Consider the following 16,081-nt stretch of genomic DNA (forward strand, 5'->3'; position numbering starts at 1 on the left):
CTTATTAAGATCTCAAAGATTTAAGGAAGTGCCAAATCCTCTGGCCAAACCGAAGATTTCTAAGACTCTTAAGTGTCTCCTAATCTCAGTTAGTTAGATTAGAGGGCTTCTGCCAAAATATGAGTATTGTCACACAGCATGCTCCAGTGCAGGAGGCCCAGCTTTGTTCCTTGGTCCAGCAACTAAGGGCTGCATGCTATGACTAAAGATTCTGAGCACCACAGCAAAGACCCTTCACAGCAAAGTAAATTAAAAATAATAATAATAAGAAAGCAGTCTGTAGAGGCTTTCAGCAAGGAAGAAGGCAAAAAACTTGGGTTTTACTTTGTATCTTCTAGAAGCAGAGCAGACTCTATGAAATTTGACAGAGATTAAATTAACATTTGAAGACATCTTTGGAAGATGGTACCTGGCAGACTTTATTTATAAATATATTCAATAGCAAGAAGAAGAAAAAACACATAGTTTTCAATTTTTAATTTTATTAAAGTACAGAGTTAACAAGTTTTGAGTTTTCTACCTAGGAAAAGACTGGTCAACTTCGGCTGCTTCAGAGAAAAATTAGCACTCAAAAAAACCCCAGTTATAAATCCATAGGTGCCTTTGTGACTTAAAACAAAAAAATTACTAGTTTTAAAAGTTACCAAAACTCAAACATATCTGAGACCATTATAAATTTCAAACAGTAGATTACCACACATACTACATTTTCAAATTCTAACAGCAAAACATAACCACATAATTTGGCTACATCTAATTATTTCAGACAAGTTTTTTTAAAAAAAGTAACAAAGTTATGACTATAAAACTTCTGTAGTTTCTTTTTTCAAAGTAAAATAACCTTAAATCTTTAATAAAGGAAAACAAACAATCCTTAAATTTCTTATAAATAGCTCTCAAGACATATATTACCCATCTGCTGCAAGCTTGCTTTACCTGAGAGAATTTCCCAGGATCCTTCACCACAAAGGACTACCTTAAAGAGTTCTTTCCAACATTTTACTCACATAAACATGATCAACCTACAGAAGTGGATGTGGACAAATGCATTCTTAACCCACCATTCCCCAAGTTAAGTTTTTGCTGAAAGGATTTTGCTTTTTAAAAAAGAACACCTCTTTGGTAAAAGCCAAATACTTCATCCTCTCAAAATGAACACTTCTGTAAATGATTTACTGAGGAAGGGAAAAAAGAGAGAGAAATCTTTAGAATGGTTAGCATTAATTCAAAAGACCTGTATCCTGCTAAGCGAGTATATTAGCACATCTCTGCCTAAAATACAAAACTGGATTAAAATGTCTGAGGCTTTACAAATATATTAAGGATGGCAGGAAAGACAGTTAAGAACGAAGCCAGAGGGATTTAGTAAATCAAGGAGAATACCCTACAGAGAACATCATGAACCCAGGGGTACTGGCACCGTCCTCAATGAAGGAGAGCCCAGGGTGCTCTTTGGACATGTGGGATCCTGGCCCAAGATCACATCCTTCGTAGTTATATCTAAAACCCCCTTTCATTTTCAAGACGAGTAGGACATGAATGTACACCAAAATGAGATGCTCTTTAGAAAGGCAATCAAAGGAGAAAAAGACCTAGGCAGCGTAAATGCATACAGGCTCTGGAATTCCCTTTGCAGGGTAACAGGAAGAACCAACGGTAGTAAATTTCTGGCCAAAATTATTATAAATAAGCAAATAATCTTAAAAAGTCAGAAAGAGACAATGCGGGGGGAATTAGCACTGCACAGAGGTCAACCATAGTGAAGGCATCTCTGAGCAACTGGAAATAAACAAAGGGGTGTAGGAGTGCCCTCGCTGGCCCCCAGAATCCCAAAGCCCCAGGGACCCCAACCTTCACTGGCCCACATGCACACAGCCCATCTACTCTACAAAAGAGCTCCAGGGACTTCTGGCAAACAATTCTTTCAAGCCATTTCCCAAGAAATTGTGAGGACAGAAACGAAACCAACTAACCAGCATTAAAAAAAAAAAAAAAAAAAAAATCAACCCAGTAAGGACCAAGTAGGGTTTCTAAAAGCCTCTGATGAGCAAGTTTCTGGTCTTCAGTCAGGTTACACACCTAGACACAAACAGCAACACTCCCAGAAGAATCCCTTCCTCTATTTATGCGTATCTACTCATGAAAATGAGAAGTGAAAAAATTTCCACATTGGACGAACAGCACCGAGGAAGCTGGCACACAGTTTTAAAAAATCTTCAGCTCTCATCGCTTAAGGAATCTGACCAGCAGCTTCTGAGAATGCACTTTTTAAACCATGTATAAAAAGTTGTAGGAAGCAAAGTCTATTATTTTGAAAAGATTATCAGTGAGTTTATCAAATGAACATCATCCTTAACAGCAACTCAAAGCAATTGGCACTGTGTTTCCAGTTTCTTAAAACATAAGAGCACAAAAACGTAGACTCTTTAAACCCATGAATGTTGACTTATCACCTGAGTACTGTTTACTACGATTAATAATCATTAAAGTCAACATCTTATTTATATACCCTTACTCCTCAGAGAACGTCCACATCTCTCTTGATCATTCAAATAAAACTGCTTAAATGTTCAGTTGAGAATAAAAATCAGAGTGACTGTAACTCTTCTTGTGTCAGACTGACCTTCAGAAAGGAACATTATCAGGCACCAACCAAGTCTTAAGCAGCTGGAAAATGTGGGTTGGCTGCGGGGGAGAGGGGCTCAAGAAGGAAGCCTGGCCACTGGCGATGTCCTTTCCTCTGTGTCTCCTTGAGCTAGTTTCTGCACGGGAAGGGCCAGCTCGAAAGTCACAGAGTTGGATGCTAGACCCTAGCAGGAAAAAAAACACAACAAAACCACCCCAGCTCTTGACCTGCCTGTCCTCTTGATCTCTGTAAAGCCAGTCTCGCTTACCCAGAGCCTGTCACTCACCAGCCACTGCTGTGGCCCCTGCCAGGGTGCTGTGACACACACCATCCACTGCCGCCACCTGTCTGACCACAGAGCTCCCACCCCCATGGGCTTCCGTGCGGGCCACACACGGCAACCTCTCATTTTGTGCCTACAGAAGACCTCCGGACCAAGTTTGAAGAGCTCCTGATCTGGGCGGGGGCGAGGGGGAATAACTTGATCAAGTGTACAAAACAAGGCTCTCCACACACACAATGAGTGCCTTTAAAAAGTGAATCTCCAGCACTGTAACTAAGGCAAGTTTCTGGAGGAATTCAGCCACTGGATGCCCCTTGCGTCCACCCAACTCCCCCATTTGCTTGAGAGGAGGGCAAAGGAGTGAGTGGAAATGAAGAGTGGGACTAATTTCCCAGGTCAGCATTTGGCACCCTGGAGCCCAGCTTACGGGGGACCCAACGTGCCGAGAGGATTCTTTCCATCCTGCATGAAATACTAAAAGGTGGGTCCCCACTGCGTTTCCACTGGGGTCTCCAGTGGACATTACACTGTGTAAACTCCTCCCTGGACGAGAGCATCAACACTGAAAATGGAGATCTTCTTGCACAGCTGCCTAGAGTCAAATCTCTCTTAAGTGTCACCTTAGGAGTATGTACTTTGGATATTTCTGTGGCTTTTGCTCATGGCTTAATTAAATAACTCCCCATCCCACCCACCTCTTTTTCTAAGTATATCTGGTCACTTCTACAACTTGTATAATTGGAGGCCTTACCTGGTCGCCCTGTTTGAGGTGCTGCCTATGATTCTCACCTTAGCAAATCTACCCCTAAAATCATAAGGGACATTAACGGTGTGGTCACATTACAGAGCTGGAAAACAAAAGCCCTTTTGCTTTTACAATTTCAAAGGCCTCACGTGGAAGAGAAACTGGTTGACTTCAGTAATGGAAAGAGGGGTGCAGCAGGCTTCCGTCAAGAAGCAACTTCCCAAGTAAGGTCCTAAAGTATCATGACTATCAACCCACAAACAAGAACTATAGCAAAGAAAATAACACGAACATTGTTCTGTCATCACATGAACACCACCACAAGTAAGGGTCAAATTACTCCATCACCGCCTGACCTGAGTTACAAAGCAAGTCACTAAGGCAGGAACTCAGATCAGGCGGTGACAATCTGGTTGGGGGGAATCACATGGGTGGTGATGGCAAACTGTGCTTTTTCACATTGTAAGGTAGATGCTGAACCCGAAGGGATGAGGGCACCTCTGGGAAGGGCAAGGGCAGAGTGAAGCCTGTGATTCCCAGCATCACAACTTCAAAGGGAAACGTGTCGGGGCAGGGTGGAGATAGCACAGGGGTGGAATGAAAATCAGATGCTTCTTCTTGGAGCCAATAAATACCAGGACGGTGAGCAGGAGCTCTGCAGGCTGAGGTGTGGAGCCTTCTGAAGGGTCTACCTTCTACTGGGGGCAAAGGGCTCCAGATTTTGTCATGTCTCTTTCAGGGATAGGTAATAGGCCACACAAAGTAAGCTTTTATCCCAGTGAAATGATGTCATTCCCCAAACTCTGCTTTGGTAAAAACACGCTGAAGGGAAATACTAGTCTGACCACTATCCCAATATTTAGGGGTAAAACACATACAAAATCTATAAACACTCAGCATCAACTTAGGTGAAATTTTCAATTCTTTAGGGGCAAATTGGTAGCTTCTTTTTGAATTTCAGAATTACAAAAAGCGAATCAAGTGATTTCTTTTTTTCCCCTGAAGGTTTTTCAGACCCAGTGAAGCCAGCCAGGGGAATGCCAGCTTGTCACAAAGTACCAGTCACTGCTTGACTCCTGGGATATTTGTTCAAGGGCATCACTTTCTGCTGCAGAACCAAGGAGATTGCTCAGATCCTCACACGGAGTACTGCGGAGAAGGTCGACAGAGGGGGGCAATGAGCGTACCCAGGTACAGGAGAACACATATCCAGCAGGAAGCCATCTTGACCCAAAAGATGGACCAGCTCCCGCTGAAGAAGGTCTCAATGTTGGCACTTTCATAACTGTGGAAACAAGAGACCCAGCTGTGGTCAGAGCAGGAAGAAAACAGGTGGTGAAAAGGGCTCTTCCCACCAAGTGTGTCCCTCCCTGATTCCACCGCCACCCCACCCCAGCCTTTCTTTTTTTCCCTAGCAACTCAATTAATATAATTCACACCCTCTTAGAGCACACAATTTTTTTTATACTCATAGACTTGTGTAACCACCACCACAGTCAATCCTAGGGCATTCTCATCACCCTAGAAAGAAACCCTGCACCCTTTAGCTGTCCTCCCATTTCCTCCTCCACTTGGCCCCTGGCATGACTTAACCACTTTCTGTCTGTATGGCTTTGCCAGTTCTGGACATGTCACTGGGCATGGAATCAAGTGGCCTCTTAAGACTGGCTTTTCTCAGTATATTTCTTTTGGGGTGTCTCCATGCTGTAGTATGTAACAATACTTTATCCCTTTCTGTTGTAGAGGAATATTCCATTGAGTGGATATGGCCCCTTTTGTTTATCCATTTGTCAGCTGATGGACATTTGGTTGCTTCCACTTAGCTATTATGAACGATGCTGCCATGAACATTTGTGTATAAGCTTTTGCGTGGACATGTTTTTTTCTCCTCTTGAGTATATAATTAGGAGTACCATTGCGGGATCATATAACAACTCTGTGTTCAACATTTTGAGGAACTATTTTTCAAAGTGCCTATACCCACCTACCAGGAGCGAGAGAGGGCTCCAGTTTTAACACATCCTTGATATCTGTTATTTTCTGCCTCCAACCTTTTTTAAGCTTCCCAAGCCAAAATGTTCCAGGAATTCCCTGGTATACTGCAAGGAGATCCAACCAGTCCATTCTGAAGGCGATCAGCCCTGGGATTTCTTTGGAGGGAATGATGCTGAAGCTGAAACTCCAGTACTTTGGCCACCTCATGAGAAGAGTTGACTCATTGGAAAAGATTCTGATGCTGGGAGGGATTGAGGGCAGGAGGAGAAGGGGACGACAGAGGATGAGATAGCTGGATGGCATCACTGACTCGATGGACCTGAGTCTGAGTGAACTCCGGGAGTTGGTGATGGACAGGGAGGCCTGGCGTGCTGCGATTCATGGGGTCACAAAGAGTCGAACACGACTGAGTGACTGAACTGAACTGAACTGAACTGCCTGCCTCCGCATTAGAGTATAGGCCCTGCCACCCACAGCAGTGTGGCCCAGAGGAGCCACTCATATGTTTGTTGCACAATGAGTCTAAATAAATTCTCCAGGCCAGAATACTGGAGTGGGTAGCCTTTCCCTTCTCCAGGGGATCTTCCCAACCCAGGGATCAAACCCAGGTCTCCCACACTGTAGGCAGTTTCTTTACCAGCTAAGCCACAAGGGAAGCCCAATAATACTGGAGTAGGTAGCCTATCCCTTCTCCAGAGGATCTTCCTAACCTAGGAATCGAACTGGGGCCTCCTGCATTGCAGGCAGATTCTTTACCAACTGAGCTATCAGGGAAGCCCAAATATCTATTCTAAGTTATTCTAATGTCTACCTTAGGTATATCCTAACGTACACCAAATTATGATCCAACAGAAACTCTGGATCAAAGAAAGATAAAAACGAATTGAAAAGAATCTTCATGTAGTAACAGGGAAAGTCAGACTCATCATGGAAGTTAAAAAAACAAAAAACAAACAAACAAAAAACCTAACCCTCAAGGGAGAAAATATGTGTAATCACATTTATATTAAAAAAAATTATATACGCTTATAAATGCACAGAAAAGAAATGAAAGGAAATACATCATATGATTAGCAGTGGTTATGGAGTTGGGGTGGAGGGCCCATGCTACTTTTCATACTTACATATTAGTTGGTTTTTTGTGTTTTTTTTGAGATGTTTCAAACTTTTGTAATGAAGGTGTTAAAAAAAAAAGACAAAGTAGAAAAAAAGAGTATCATCTCTTTTCTAAAAGCCAGATGGTTGCTTAAGAATTCTAAGTTCTTTTTCCATTTCTGTTACTATGTGCTATAGACTGTCCATATGCTATTAACCTCCTATTTTCTTAAGGCTGCAGTAAGCATCACCAATTTCCAGGGTTAAAAGTATGCCAAAAGACTGTCAGGAACTTGGACTGTTTCTGCGAAGACGAGTGCAGCAGGTCTTGGAGAAGAGGCTAATTAACTTCAAGAGGTCTGATTTTCAGGCTGTCAAGAATATAGGATGTTTTAAAAAATTAACTTCTGAAACATCTAAGACGAGGGGCCACTCACTTGAACCAGTTGGTGACGGTCATCATCACATAGAGGGAAGCCAAGAAGAACATGAAGTGGAAATAGGCATAGCTGTAGACGGTGCTTTTCTTCTCATCATAAATGACCCGTGGGCCCTCTTTCATATTCCGCTTCTCTTCAGCGTCTGTGAACCACAAAGTGAGCACAAGCTCCGTGAGTGAACACAAGGATGCTTACCACTTTCGCAAAGCCAAACTTGCTAATTTCCAACCCAGAGGCTGTTGAGTAGGAAAGCTGTCAAACACCATTTGTACCCTCAGGCGATCTCATCTATGCCATAAGCCCCAAGCTCCCACCTCACCCCTGAACCTTCTGTAATAAGATGAGTTATCTACTGGCACATTTATTTTAATAGACGAGAGCTCTTAAACACAGAAAACTTCTTATAAACTCAGAAGAAAGCGACAGCAGAGAAAGAGTTCTCAAGCCCCTGGAATGTTCCAATTCAAGAAGAGGAAGCTGAATGAAAGAAATTTTCCAAATTTGCATTCCTTTAAAAAAATGTACTTCTTGCTCCTCAAAAATGTACTGTGAAATTTAACTTATAAATATGAGCCAAAAATATCAACTTTTCCTCATCTGCCAGAATACCAACACAAATTCCAAAGGCCCTTTGGGAAGAATGTGTAAAGTATATAAACAATAACCAGCTCTGGAATAAAGGAATTCCCCTTATCACTCAAGTTATTTGTGCCTAAATCCCAAACACCTACAGACGAGTGGTACAGGTCTGCAGGGCATCACGGAGGCCCAGACGGAATGCTGTCCACTTACCCTCTCCTCCAGAGCCGAAGCAAAAGCAACACCGAGCTACCTGTGAGGGCAAAACCAACCAAGTCAGGAGGCTTGCTTTCTGCTTTTCCATCTCCACATCGGTTAGGAACTAAAGGCCATCTGCGTGCCAAATTTTCCCCATCTGAACTACACTCCAAATCCAGCACTGCACACTTCATCCCTTTGAAAGGTTCTACTAAGTGTGTGTTCTTCCCTGATGGTCTGGGGGCTGGTGAGATGGGAAACATGAGGACATGGAGGTGAGCCACCCAGAGCTCCTTCCAGGGTGCCCCTTCCAGGGTGCCCCTTTAGTGCCTGCTCAACCCCTGCAGGCCGCTGGGTGGCAGCTCCAGGTTCTGCCCTAGCTGGGAGTCGCCCCACCCTCAAGCAAGCCCTTCCTGGGCAACCCACGCAGGATAAGAGCTCCTAGCAGAGGTGTAAAGGTGCAGCCACAACCCGTGGGGGACAGCTTTGATGGGTCATATCTGCTCCGAGCACCCATGGGGTGAGCAGTGGCTCTGTCCAGCCTGCAGTGCCCTTCAACTTCCCTTCCCTCCTCCGCATGTGTTGAAAAGTCAAAGTGTTAGTTGCTCAGTCATGTCTGACACCCATGGACTGTACCCGCCAGGCTCCTCTGTCCAGGGGATTCTCTAGGCAAGAATACTAGAGTGGGTTGCCATTCCCTGCTCCAGAGGATCTTCCTGACCCATGGATTGAATCCGGTCTCCTACACTGTAGGCAGATTCTTTACATTCTGAGCCACCTGGGGAAGCCTCCCTAATAAATATCCTGCACGTCAGGCTCTGCCCTGGTGGCCACTTCTGGAAAACTCAGCCTGGAACATGAAGTGAATGAGATAAGGTCCCCTCCCTCTGGGAGCTCCCTCCTGGTGCTCTGCTCTACTTGCTGCTCCACTTGATCTTCTTTGGCGCCAGGGGCTGAGATCATTATCCTGCATTTAGGTGAGGAAACTGGGGTCAGCCAGGTTGAAGACCTGGCCTTAAGTCACGAAACAAGCTTAGTGACAGAGCTGGGACAGGAACTTGGGCGGATGGGAACTCCCAGGTCTGTGCTTCACAAGGGGCAACAGGCAGCATGTGATATCTTGATGGTGGAGCTGACAGACTCAGAAAGGGGAAAACTAAGGGATCTGGAGCCAGCAGGCCCACCCACATTGCTACTAGAATCAGACTCTGAACTGGAGGCCTATGGGAAGCAGGGGTACCAGGGACGGCAACGCAGGGGGTGGCTTCTTCCAAAGGTCGTACCACGTTTCTGACCTACTCAAGACAACAAACTTAATCTTTTTAAAAAATCGCGTTTATGAAAAATTACTACATTGATTCCAGAAAGACTCTGGTAAAGAGAATAAGAAACACAACACATACCAGAACAGTCTAGGAAGTGCTGGGTCCTCAATACCTCTTGGCTTGATAGTTTTATGATAAAGAACAGAGAGCTGGGGGCAAGGACGTGGGAATTCATGCCTTTGTCCCATTTATACACCTCAAAGCCAAGCCCTTTTTCCTTCCTGTGTCAAGGAAACTTGTCATAGAGGGACTGGTCTTGACAGAATCTTGGATAAAGGGATATAGTCCAAGATTCACTAATTCATTCCGGGGGCCCAAGACATGTTATGCTGGGGTCCCAGTTCTTTTGAAGCTTAAGTTACCACAAGCAATGACTGACTCTCTCTTTCAAAGGTCTATCCTGTGAAACGTGATGCAAGGAGTTGTCGAGCCAACTTCCATCCTGTGTGCGCTCCGGTTCAGAGGGAAACACTGGGGCTCTTTCCTCGGAATGAGAAGAAAAACATGCTCTTAAATCTAATGCGGAGACTTGCTGTTCTTTGCACTTTTAACTCTGTACACAATAGGGATATTGAAGCCAGAGCGGTCCAGCCTCAGCAGGGGTCACCCAGTCAGTGGTGAGCATGACTGCCTGCCTTCTAGAGCCATTCTCTTCTGAAGAATAGGCAGCAACCCATTCAGACTCAGTACAGTTTGCTCCTTCAAGTGACAGAAAGAACTGGTGAATGCTCCTGGCAGACTGACAACCCCTCGTAACGGTCCGCTCTTTTCAGGTCAGGTGGAGGGAGGTCCATCCCCAGAGCAAAGCGCCCGTGTCTGGACAGACCCCAGGGCTCTTCCTCCATGCAGGGAAAGGCAGCCGGGGGTCGGACGCCAGGCAGGGTCAGCAGCAGAGCCGGCAGACAGCAGCTGGATCTTGGGCAACGGTGGCTGGGAACACAGCACTGACTCGAGCATGACTACAAGGTTTACATGCTGGCGAATCCCAAGTTTAAAGGACTTTACTTTTCTGTTTGTCCCCAACCCTGATGGAAAATGGAGATAAAAGCCTCCTTGGGTTTCTTTGAAGATGAAATCACAGATGCAGTACTTAGAACACAGCAAGTCCTATTCGTCCCTGGAAATGCCTCTTCTTTCCATTCCTGGAGTCAGGGCGGAGTCTCTTTCTGGCTGCTTCCATCTGATTAGACTTATTGTGACCTCAGTGGATGTTCCACCAAGGGCCTCAGAAAACGACTTTTGCATCAGAAAGAAAAAGATATTCTGCTGACCGACAGGCCTCTGTTCACTGTTTGCTATTCTTCACCCCATGAAATGCCCACCTGCTGGAGCTGCTGCAGGGAATAAGCTCACATATAGACAGTGCCCAGCAGTGTGCACAGACAGGGTGTCCCTCCCCTTCTCTTTCCAATAGCCACCGTCTGACCTCACAGTCGTGGCATGTATGGAGAACACATACAGGTACACACTAGGGGAAGGGATCAGAAGTTAAAACAGCCCACATACATTCTGTTACGACAAAGCAAAAAAGCAGAGAGCAGACTGACAAGCTACCCAGGCCTCTGGTGGGAGCGGGGTGGCTGGATGCCACACCAGAGGCTGCATTTGTTGGAGAAAAATCAACAGCTTTTATTTTAATCCTATAATATATTGAGGACATTTCTTTTTCCGTACAGGAATCGTGTTCCTTCCTGAGTAAAGAAAATGGGATCATGGGATGCAGACCACTAAAGATGCAAATAAAGACATAAAAAGCCTTCCTGGAAAATGGGTCTTCCGAGATAAAGCAGGGCCAAGGAAAGGAAATGAACTTACTTCCAGCTCGGGAGCTGTGTACCGGCCCTGCAGAGCATCGGAACTTGACCTTGTAGTCGATGTCAAGCTAAGACAAAACAGAAAGGTCAGCTGAGTATATTAACATGTCACATAACACGTCGAAGGAGGGCAGAGCTGCCTGGCCAGGACTCCCAGGAGGCTCGCTCTAACCTACAGTTCTGCATAAATAAAAGTTGTCTATTTTAATATCCCACTTTATTCCAAAACTGGCTGACCAACTCAACGACCGATATCTTCTTCCATGGATTGCATTAGACCATTTTATGCAAACAGAAGCTTAAAAAAAAAAAAAAGTTGTCTTTTGGTCCTGTTATTTTGGTTTTCACTTTGGTTTTTTGCTTCTCCTCCTTCAAATGCCAACATACTTTTCATATTTCACTTTTATATTTCCCCTCCTTTTGACTAGTCTCACGTAGAAGAGATCAAAAGCAATGAAAGAAGCCAGAAATGGTGATAAAACTCAAGGGCATGAAAAGCAAAGGTCGTCACAATTTTCTGTGATAATCAGCCTTGGACAGACAAGCTTTTCTATTTAGAAATTCGGTATAGAGTAGCTATCAATGTAATTAAAAAAAATTCTTCCTGCCCCTTTCCTCCTGCCTAGAGAGGTAAAATGTTGTAAAATCTGGCTTACAGATTTATTTTTTCCTGGGGTGGGGATCATTTTAAGCACATTTCTATGTGTAAATATACAGTGTACATGAATAATCTATACGGATTCATTTAGCAAATGTTTACTGAAGGTGTGCCGTGTCAGGCCCTGTTCTACGCACTGGGAACTCGGTGAGACATACAGCAATCCCGTTCCTCCTGCCACTCCAGGGATAGGGGAGAGGGTGGGACGGTGGGAGCTGTTAGTGGGGAGGCAGGAATTCCAGACTCATTTCAACCAAATAAACCGCAAAGGGAACACTGTCTTCTGGACTCATTCTCATCCTCTTTCCCAAGGAGAGATCAATGAGATGCAAATAAACAACAGAAAGCTTCCCTCGTAAAAAGGTCCTCTGGGACCCAAGATCATTGTTTCTTTTGTCCACTCAAGTCCAACAGCATCACTTTCATTTCTGCTTTGAACTGATGGATACTAATGGACACCCACTCCACTACCACTTCCTGGCTTGAGCCTGGTCTGAGGAGTGACAGAAGCAATTCCATGGCTGTATGCCCAAGAAACACACACACCTGGCTCCTGCACTCAAGGTGCTATGTTTTGCGCATATGAGTTATGAGTTAATACAGTCTGTCGTTTCCATGGGGGGACATGGGACTTAACTTCAGGAAGAGATCAATATCTGGAATTTTCATCTGAAAGACGACGTTTATTCTTTAAAGGAGCATGGCTTAATATTCCATTTCCTAGCTTCTTGGGAATAAGATGGTTTCAGAAAAGCCAGCTTTTGGTTCTGGCACCTCTGTCACTTCACTTTCATTATCGGAGGACACTAAGAGCGGGAGCTTTTGTTCTTACTTCTAAAAATACTTATAATCAGTTCATCATACATATGGATTTCTATAAGCAAATGTAACTATAAGATCTTTATTCAGTCATAGCCTTTATCCACAAAACATTCTTCTTAGAATTATTGAGAAAATACGTTGCTTTTGTCTTTTACAAACTCTTTAAAAGCCTGGGAAATTCTTACTGTCTGCACTCTATTACTAGAACCATCTGGTCTGCACAAGACAATTCCCGGATTATCCATAACCTCTTCCCTTCCAGGGCTCAGGCCTGAGTGACTTTAACCCTGTACTTCCTGTGGGGGTGGGAGGAACCTGACAGCATTTGGTTGGGGCAGAGCTTCACTGGACACAAAATGTCTAGTAACTTTATTTGATTATTATCCTGAGCCCTCACTCACTAAAAGCCAGTAGCATCTTTCCATTGCTGTGACAATGAAAAAATATAAACACCCCGCTACCCCCAAGCCCTCCCAACCTCTGCTGAGCTCTGAACCCCTTGCACACTGGAAGAAAGATTTGTAATGAAGATGCCCCTCCACATCTGCTTCAGCTGCTTTTGGAACTGGCCAAACTCCACTAGGTCACAGAAAATCTCCAGCCAACACATCGAGACTTTCCTGCTGGAGACCACAGATTCTGCCCCTGACCAACTTACAGGGCCCTTGACAGATCACGTGACTATTCTCAGCCTTGGTGTGATCAAGTTCAACTTCCTTCCCAGTGTAACACAGAGCTGGAGGCTCAGCTCCCAAGAGAAACCAGAGTTTGTAAGAAGGGGCCTTCAACACACCCCTGATGCAGAGACATGAAGATTTCTAGCTGGCAGGTTCTGGAGTAACAGCATTCCCAAAAATATACCCCCCAATTCTTTAAAAAAAAAAAAAAAAAAAAAAGGAGCAGGTCCAGCCCACACCAACAGTACAGGTAACCCTCCTTGATGTGCCAACTTTTCTCAGCTTAAACTAGTCCCTCCAATGCCATCTTACTAACCTTTCAGTTATTTCCAAATGGTCTGCCATATTGCTGTGAATGTCCCATTTGAACTAGCAAGTTGATTGACCACTACTAAAGATTCTTAGTTTTTCCACTTTTGTACCCAAATTCCTAGACAGCTGAAAAAAATACTTATTTTCTTTTCTCTTAAGTATAGCTAAAACTAAAATAGCCAGAAACATTTTATAGCGCAAATGCCTCCTAATAATGCAATTATTAAGTTACCCAGCTGATGGGTCCACCTAAGTAAAACGATCTGACTCCAAGTCATCCCAGGGGAAAGAAAAATGACTACAAACATGTCTCTCCCAATATTTCAGCAAAGGAGGGGGAAGGAAAGGTTTCCGTAACTGGGTGAGACATAAAGGAGCAGGCTCCACATCTCAGTTTCCTTGTACTTTCATGGAGGGAACTGACTATTGTGGGGTGGGGGGCGGGGCACAGCTTGTAGATTCTTAGTTCCCCAACAAGGAATCGAACCCAGGCACTTGGCAGTGAAAGCACAGAGTCCTAACCCCTGGACTTCCAGGAAATTCCACTCCATGGGGGGACTGAACTTGATGGACTCCATAATCCTGTCTCATTGGACAGATTGTGAATTTAAAGCCAACAGACTAAACTGCAGCCAAAATCAAGAGACCAAGGAGGGCCTCAAGGAATAAGTAGGGGAGGACAGGGCAGGTGACAGCCTACGAGGGCACAGGGGCATAGCCATACAGAGAGAGCCACCAGGGAACTCCTGACGGGGTCCAGGCTGTGACATTTCTTTACAGCATAATGCCTGGGTGCAGGGGAAGCGGCCGCCTCAGCTGGAAAGCTGGGGTGTGGTTTTGGCTGAACCCTACTTCCAAGCTAAGACAGCCAGGATTAAAACATCCTCATAGTGAGTGCCACAGAAGCAGGACTTGGGGCAGAAAGCCAAAAAGCAAAACTGGAGTTCATTATGAGAGCCTCCTAAAGAAGCATTAGAGAGAGAGTGTGTGTGTTTGGGTGTCTGTGGTTGGGGGCGAGGAGGGGATACTCCAGTTAGGAAAGAACACAGCACGTGAGCCTCTAAGATCTTACAGAAGTCCCAAGCAGTCCTGGACTCCTGTTGAAATGGGCGATTTCAGACTTCCCTGGTCCAGGGTTGGGAATCTGCCTGCCAATGCAAGGGGCACAGATTCACTCCCTGGTTGGGGAAGATTCTACATGCATTGGGACAACTAAGCCCACGAGCCACAACTACCGAGCCTCCGTGCCACAACTATTGAAGCCTGTGCACCCTAGCACCTGTGCTCTGCCACAGGAGAAGCCATGCAATGAGAAGTCCCAGCTCCACAACAAAGCATAGCTCCCGCTTGCCACAACTAGAGAACACACACTCATAGCAACAGGACCAAAAATAAATAAGAATACAATGTTTTTAAAAAAAGAAAGAAAGTGGGTGAATTCTTCTCTCTGCAGTGCACACAACCAGCTAGTCTTCCTACAGATTCTATCGAACAATCTGGACATTCTTGCAATCATCTTCAAATGACGGTTTTCGCCCAGGCAATGCAGCCTCCTTTTGTAACATCTTCCAACTTCTTAATCCTTTTTGAGGCTAGGAAGTCAAGATTTGAAACCCTCCAAATTGTACCACCTCCCACATTTCCCCTTTTCAAGGCCCTCCTGGGGCTGAACTCAAAGCCCCCTCAAACTCCAGGCTGCTTGCTATAACGTTCTCAAAGCCCACTCTTCCTGGAGCTGCGGTGGGTAATTAGAGCAAGCACCAGTCACCCAGGGCCCCCCTCGCTGTGCAGCACCGTGCTGAACCACCAGGAATCAACTGCCATCACCAGGAGGTATATTCATGCCGTGTGCTGCATCAACCCACAGAGCTGCCTGTTACTCCCCAGCTCCACTTGGTGTGGCTGCTGTTTTCTGTCTCCTCATCCTTCGAGCACTATGGTTCTGCAGATTGATTACCAGCATTCAATAACGTGTGCTATTGGCATTTAGACGGATTTTACATAGCAGCTGTCAGCTTCAAAAGTTCTTTTGGGAATCTCAGACTAGACCTTGCCAACTTCTGCTAAGGTGCTGCTAAATTTCAAAAGCGATGTATAGGGTGGAAATTACACACCACAAACCAAAACCACTGGTGGCAGTTCTATCACCATATTAAATAGTATTTTTGCATCTTTCCCACTGATAGCAAATCTAAGCCCTGTTTTATCCAAGGGAGCAAATATTTTTAATCATGTGGGATTAGGCATTCAGCAACTCATAAAAACATCTGATTTTAGTCTATCAAATATCTTTACAGTTTTTTTCTGATAATACACACAAAAGAAGCAATTGTTCATGTTAAAAAAAAAAAAGAACACTTTTTTTAAAGAAAAAAAAACCAAAAAAATTATATACATAATACAAGCACTATTACAAGCTTGGCTTATCTCTTTCCAGAACTTTTTCTTCATATGTAAATACAACTACATTTTATTCTAAAAATAAAATATTCTACATTTATAGTTCAGTAAC

The 16,081-nt window shown here is 44.5% G+C and overlaps 1 protein-coding gene across 5 annotated transcripts in view; it reads right to left on the reverse strand.

Annotated features, from left to right (window-relative positions):
• Positions 1 to 465: 465 nt before the first annotated feature.
• SERINC5 (serine incorporator 5) overlaps positions 466 to 16,081 on the reverse strand; it is a 107,141-nt gene continuing 91,525 nt past the window's right edge. For 3 of the 5 annotated variants that reach the window (XM_042252036.2, XM_042252035.2, XM_060418824.1), the window contains exons 9-13: positions 11,102 to 11,168; positions 9,666 to 9,770; positions 7,977 to 8,016; positions 7,182 to 7,326; positions 466 to 4,939 (exon numbers count right to left, since the gene is read on the reverse strand). In XM_042252036.2, coding sequence (XP_042107970.1) covers positions 4,792 to 4,939; positions 7,182 to 7,326; positions 7,977 to 8,016; positions 9,666 to 9,770; positions 11,102 to 11,168 — 505 coding nt within the window. In that variant the 3' untranslated portion in view covers positions 466 to 4,791. The remainder of the gene's footprint in view (positions 4,940 to 7,181; positions 7,327 to 7,976; positions 8,017 to 9,665; positions 9,771 to 11,101; positions 11,169 to 16,081) is intronic. The other 2 variants (XM_060418823.1, XM_042252037.2) reach the window with 1 other exon arrangement.

Source organism: Ovis aries, chromosome 7 (genome assembly GCF_016772045.2).
Source record: "Ovis aries strain OAR_USU_Benz2616 breed Rambouillet chromosome 7, ARS-UI_Ramb_v3.0, whole genome shotgun sequence".
Lineage (NCBI taxonomy): Eukaryota > Metazoa > Chordata > Mammalia > Artiodactyla > Bovidae > Ovis > Ovis aries.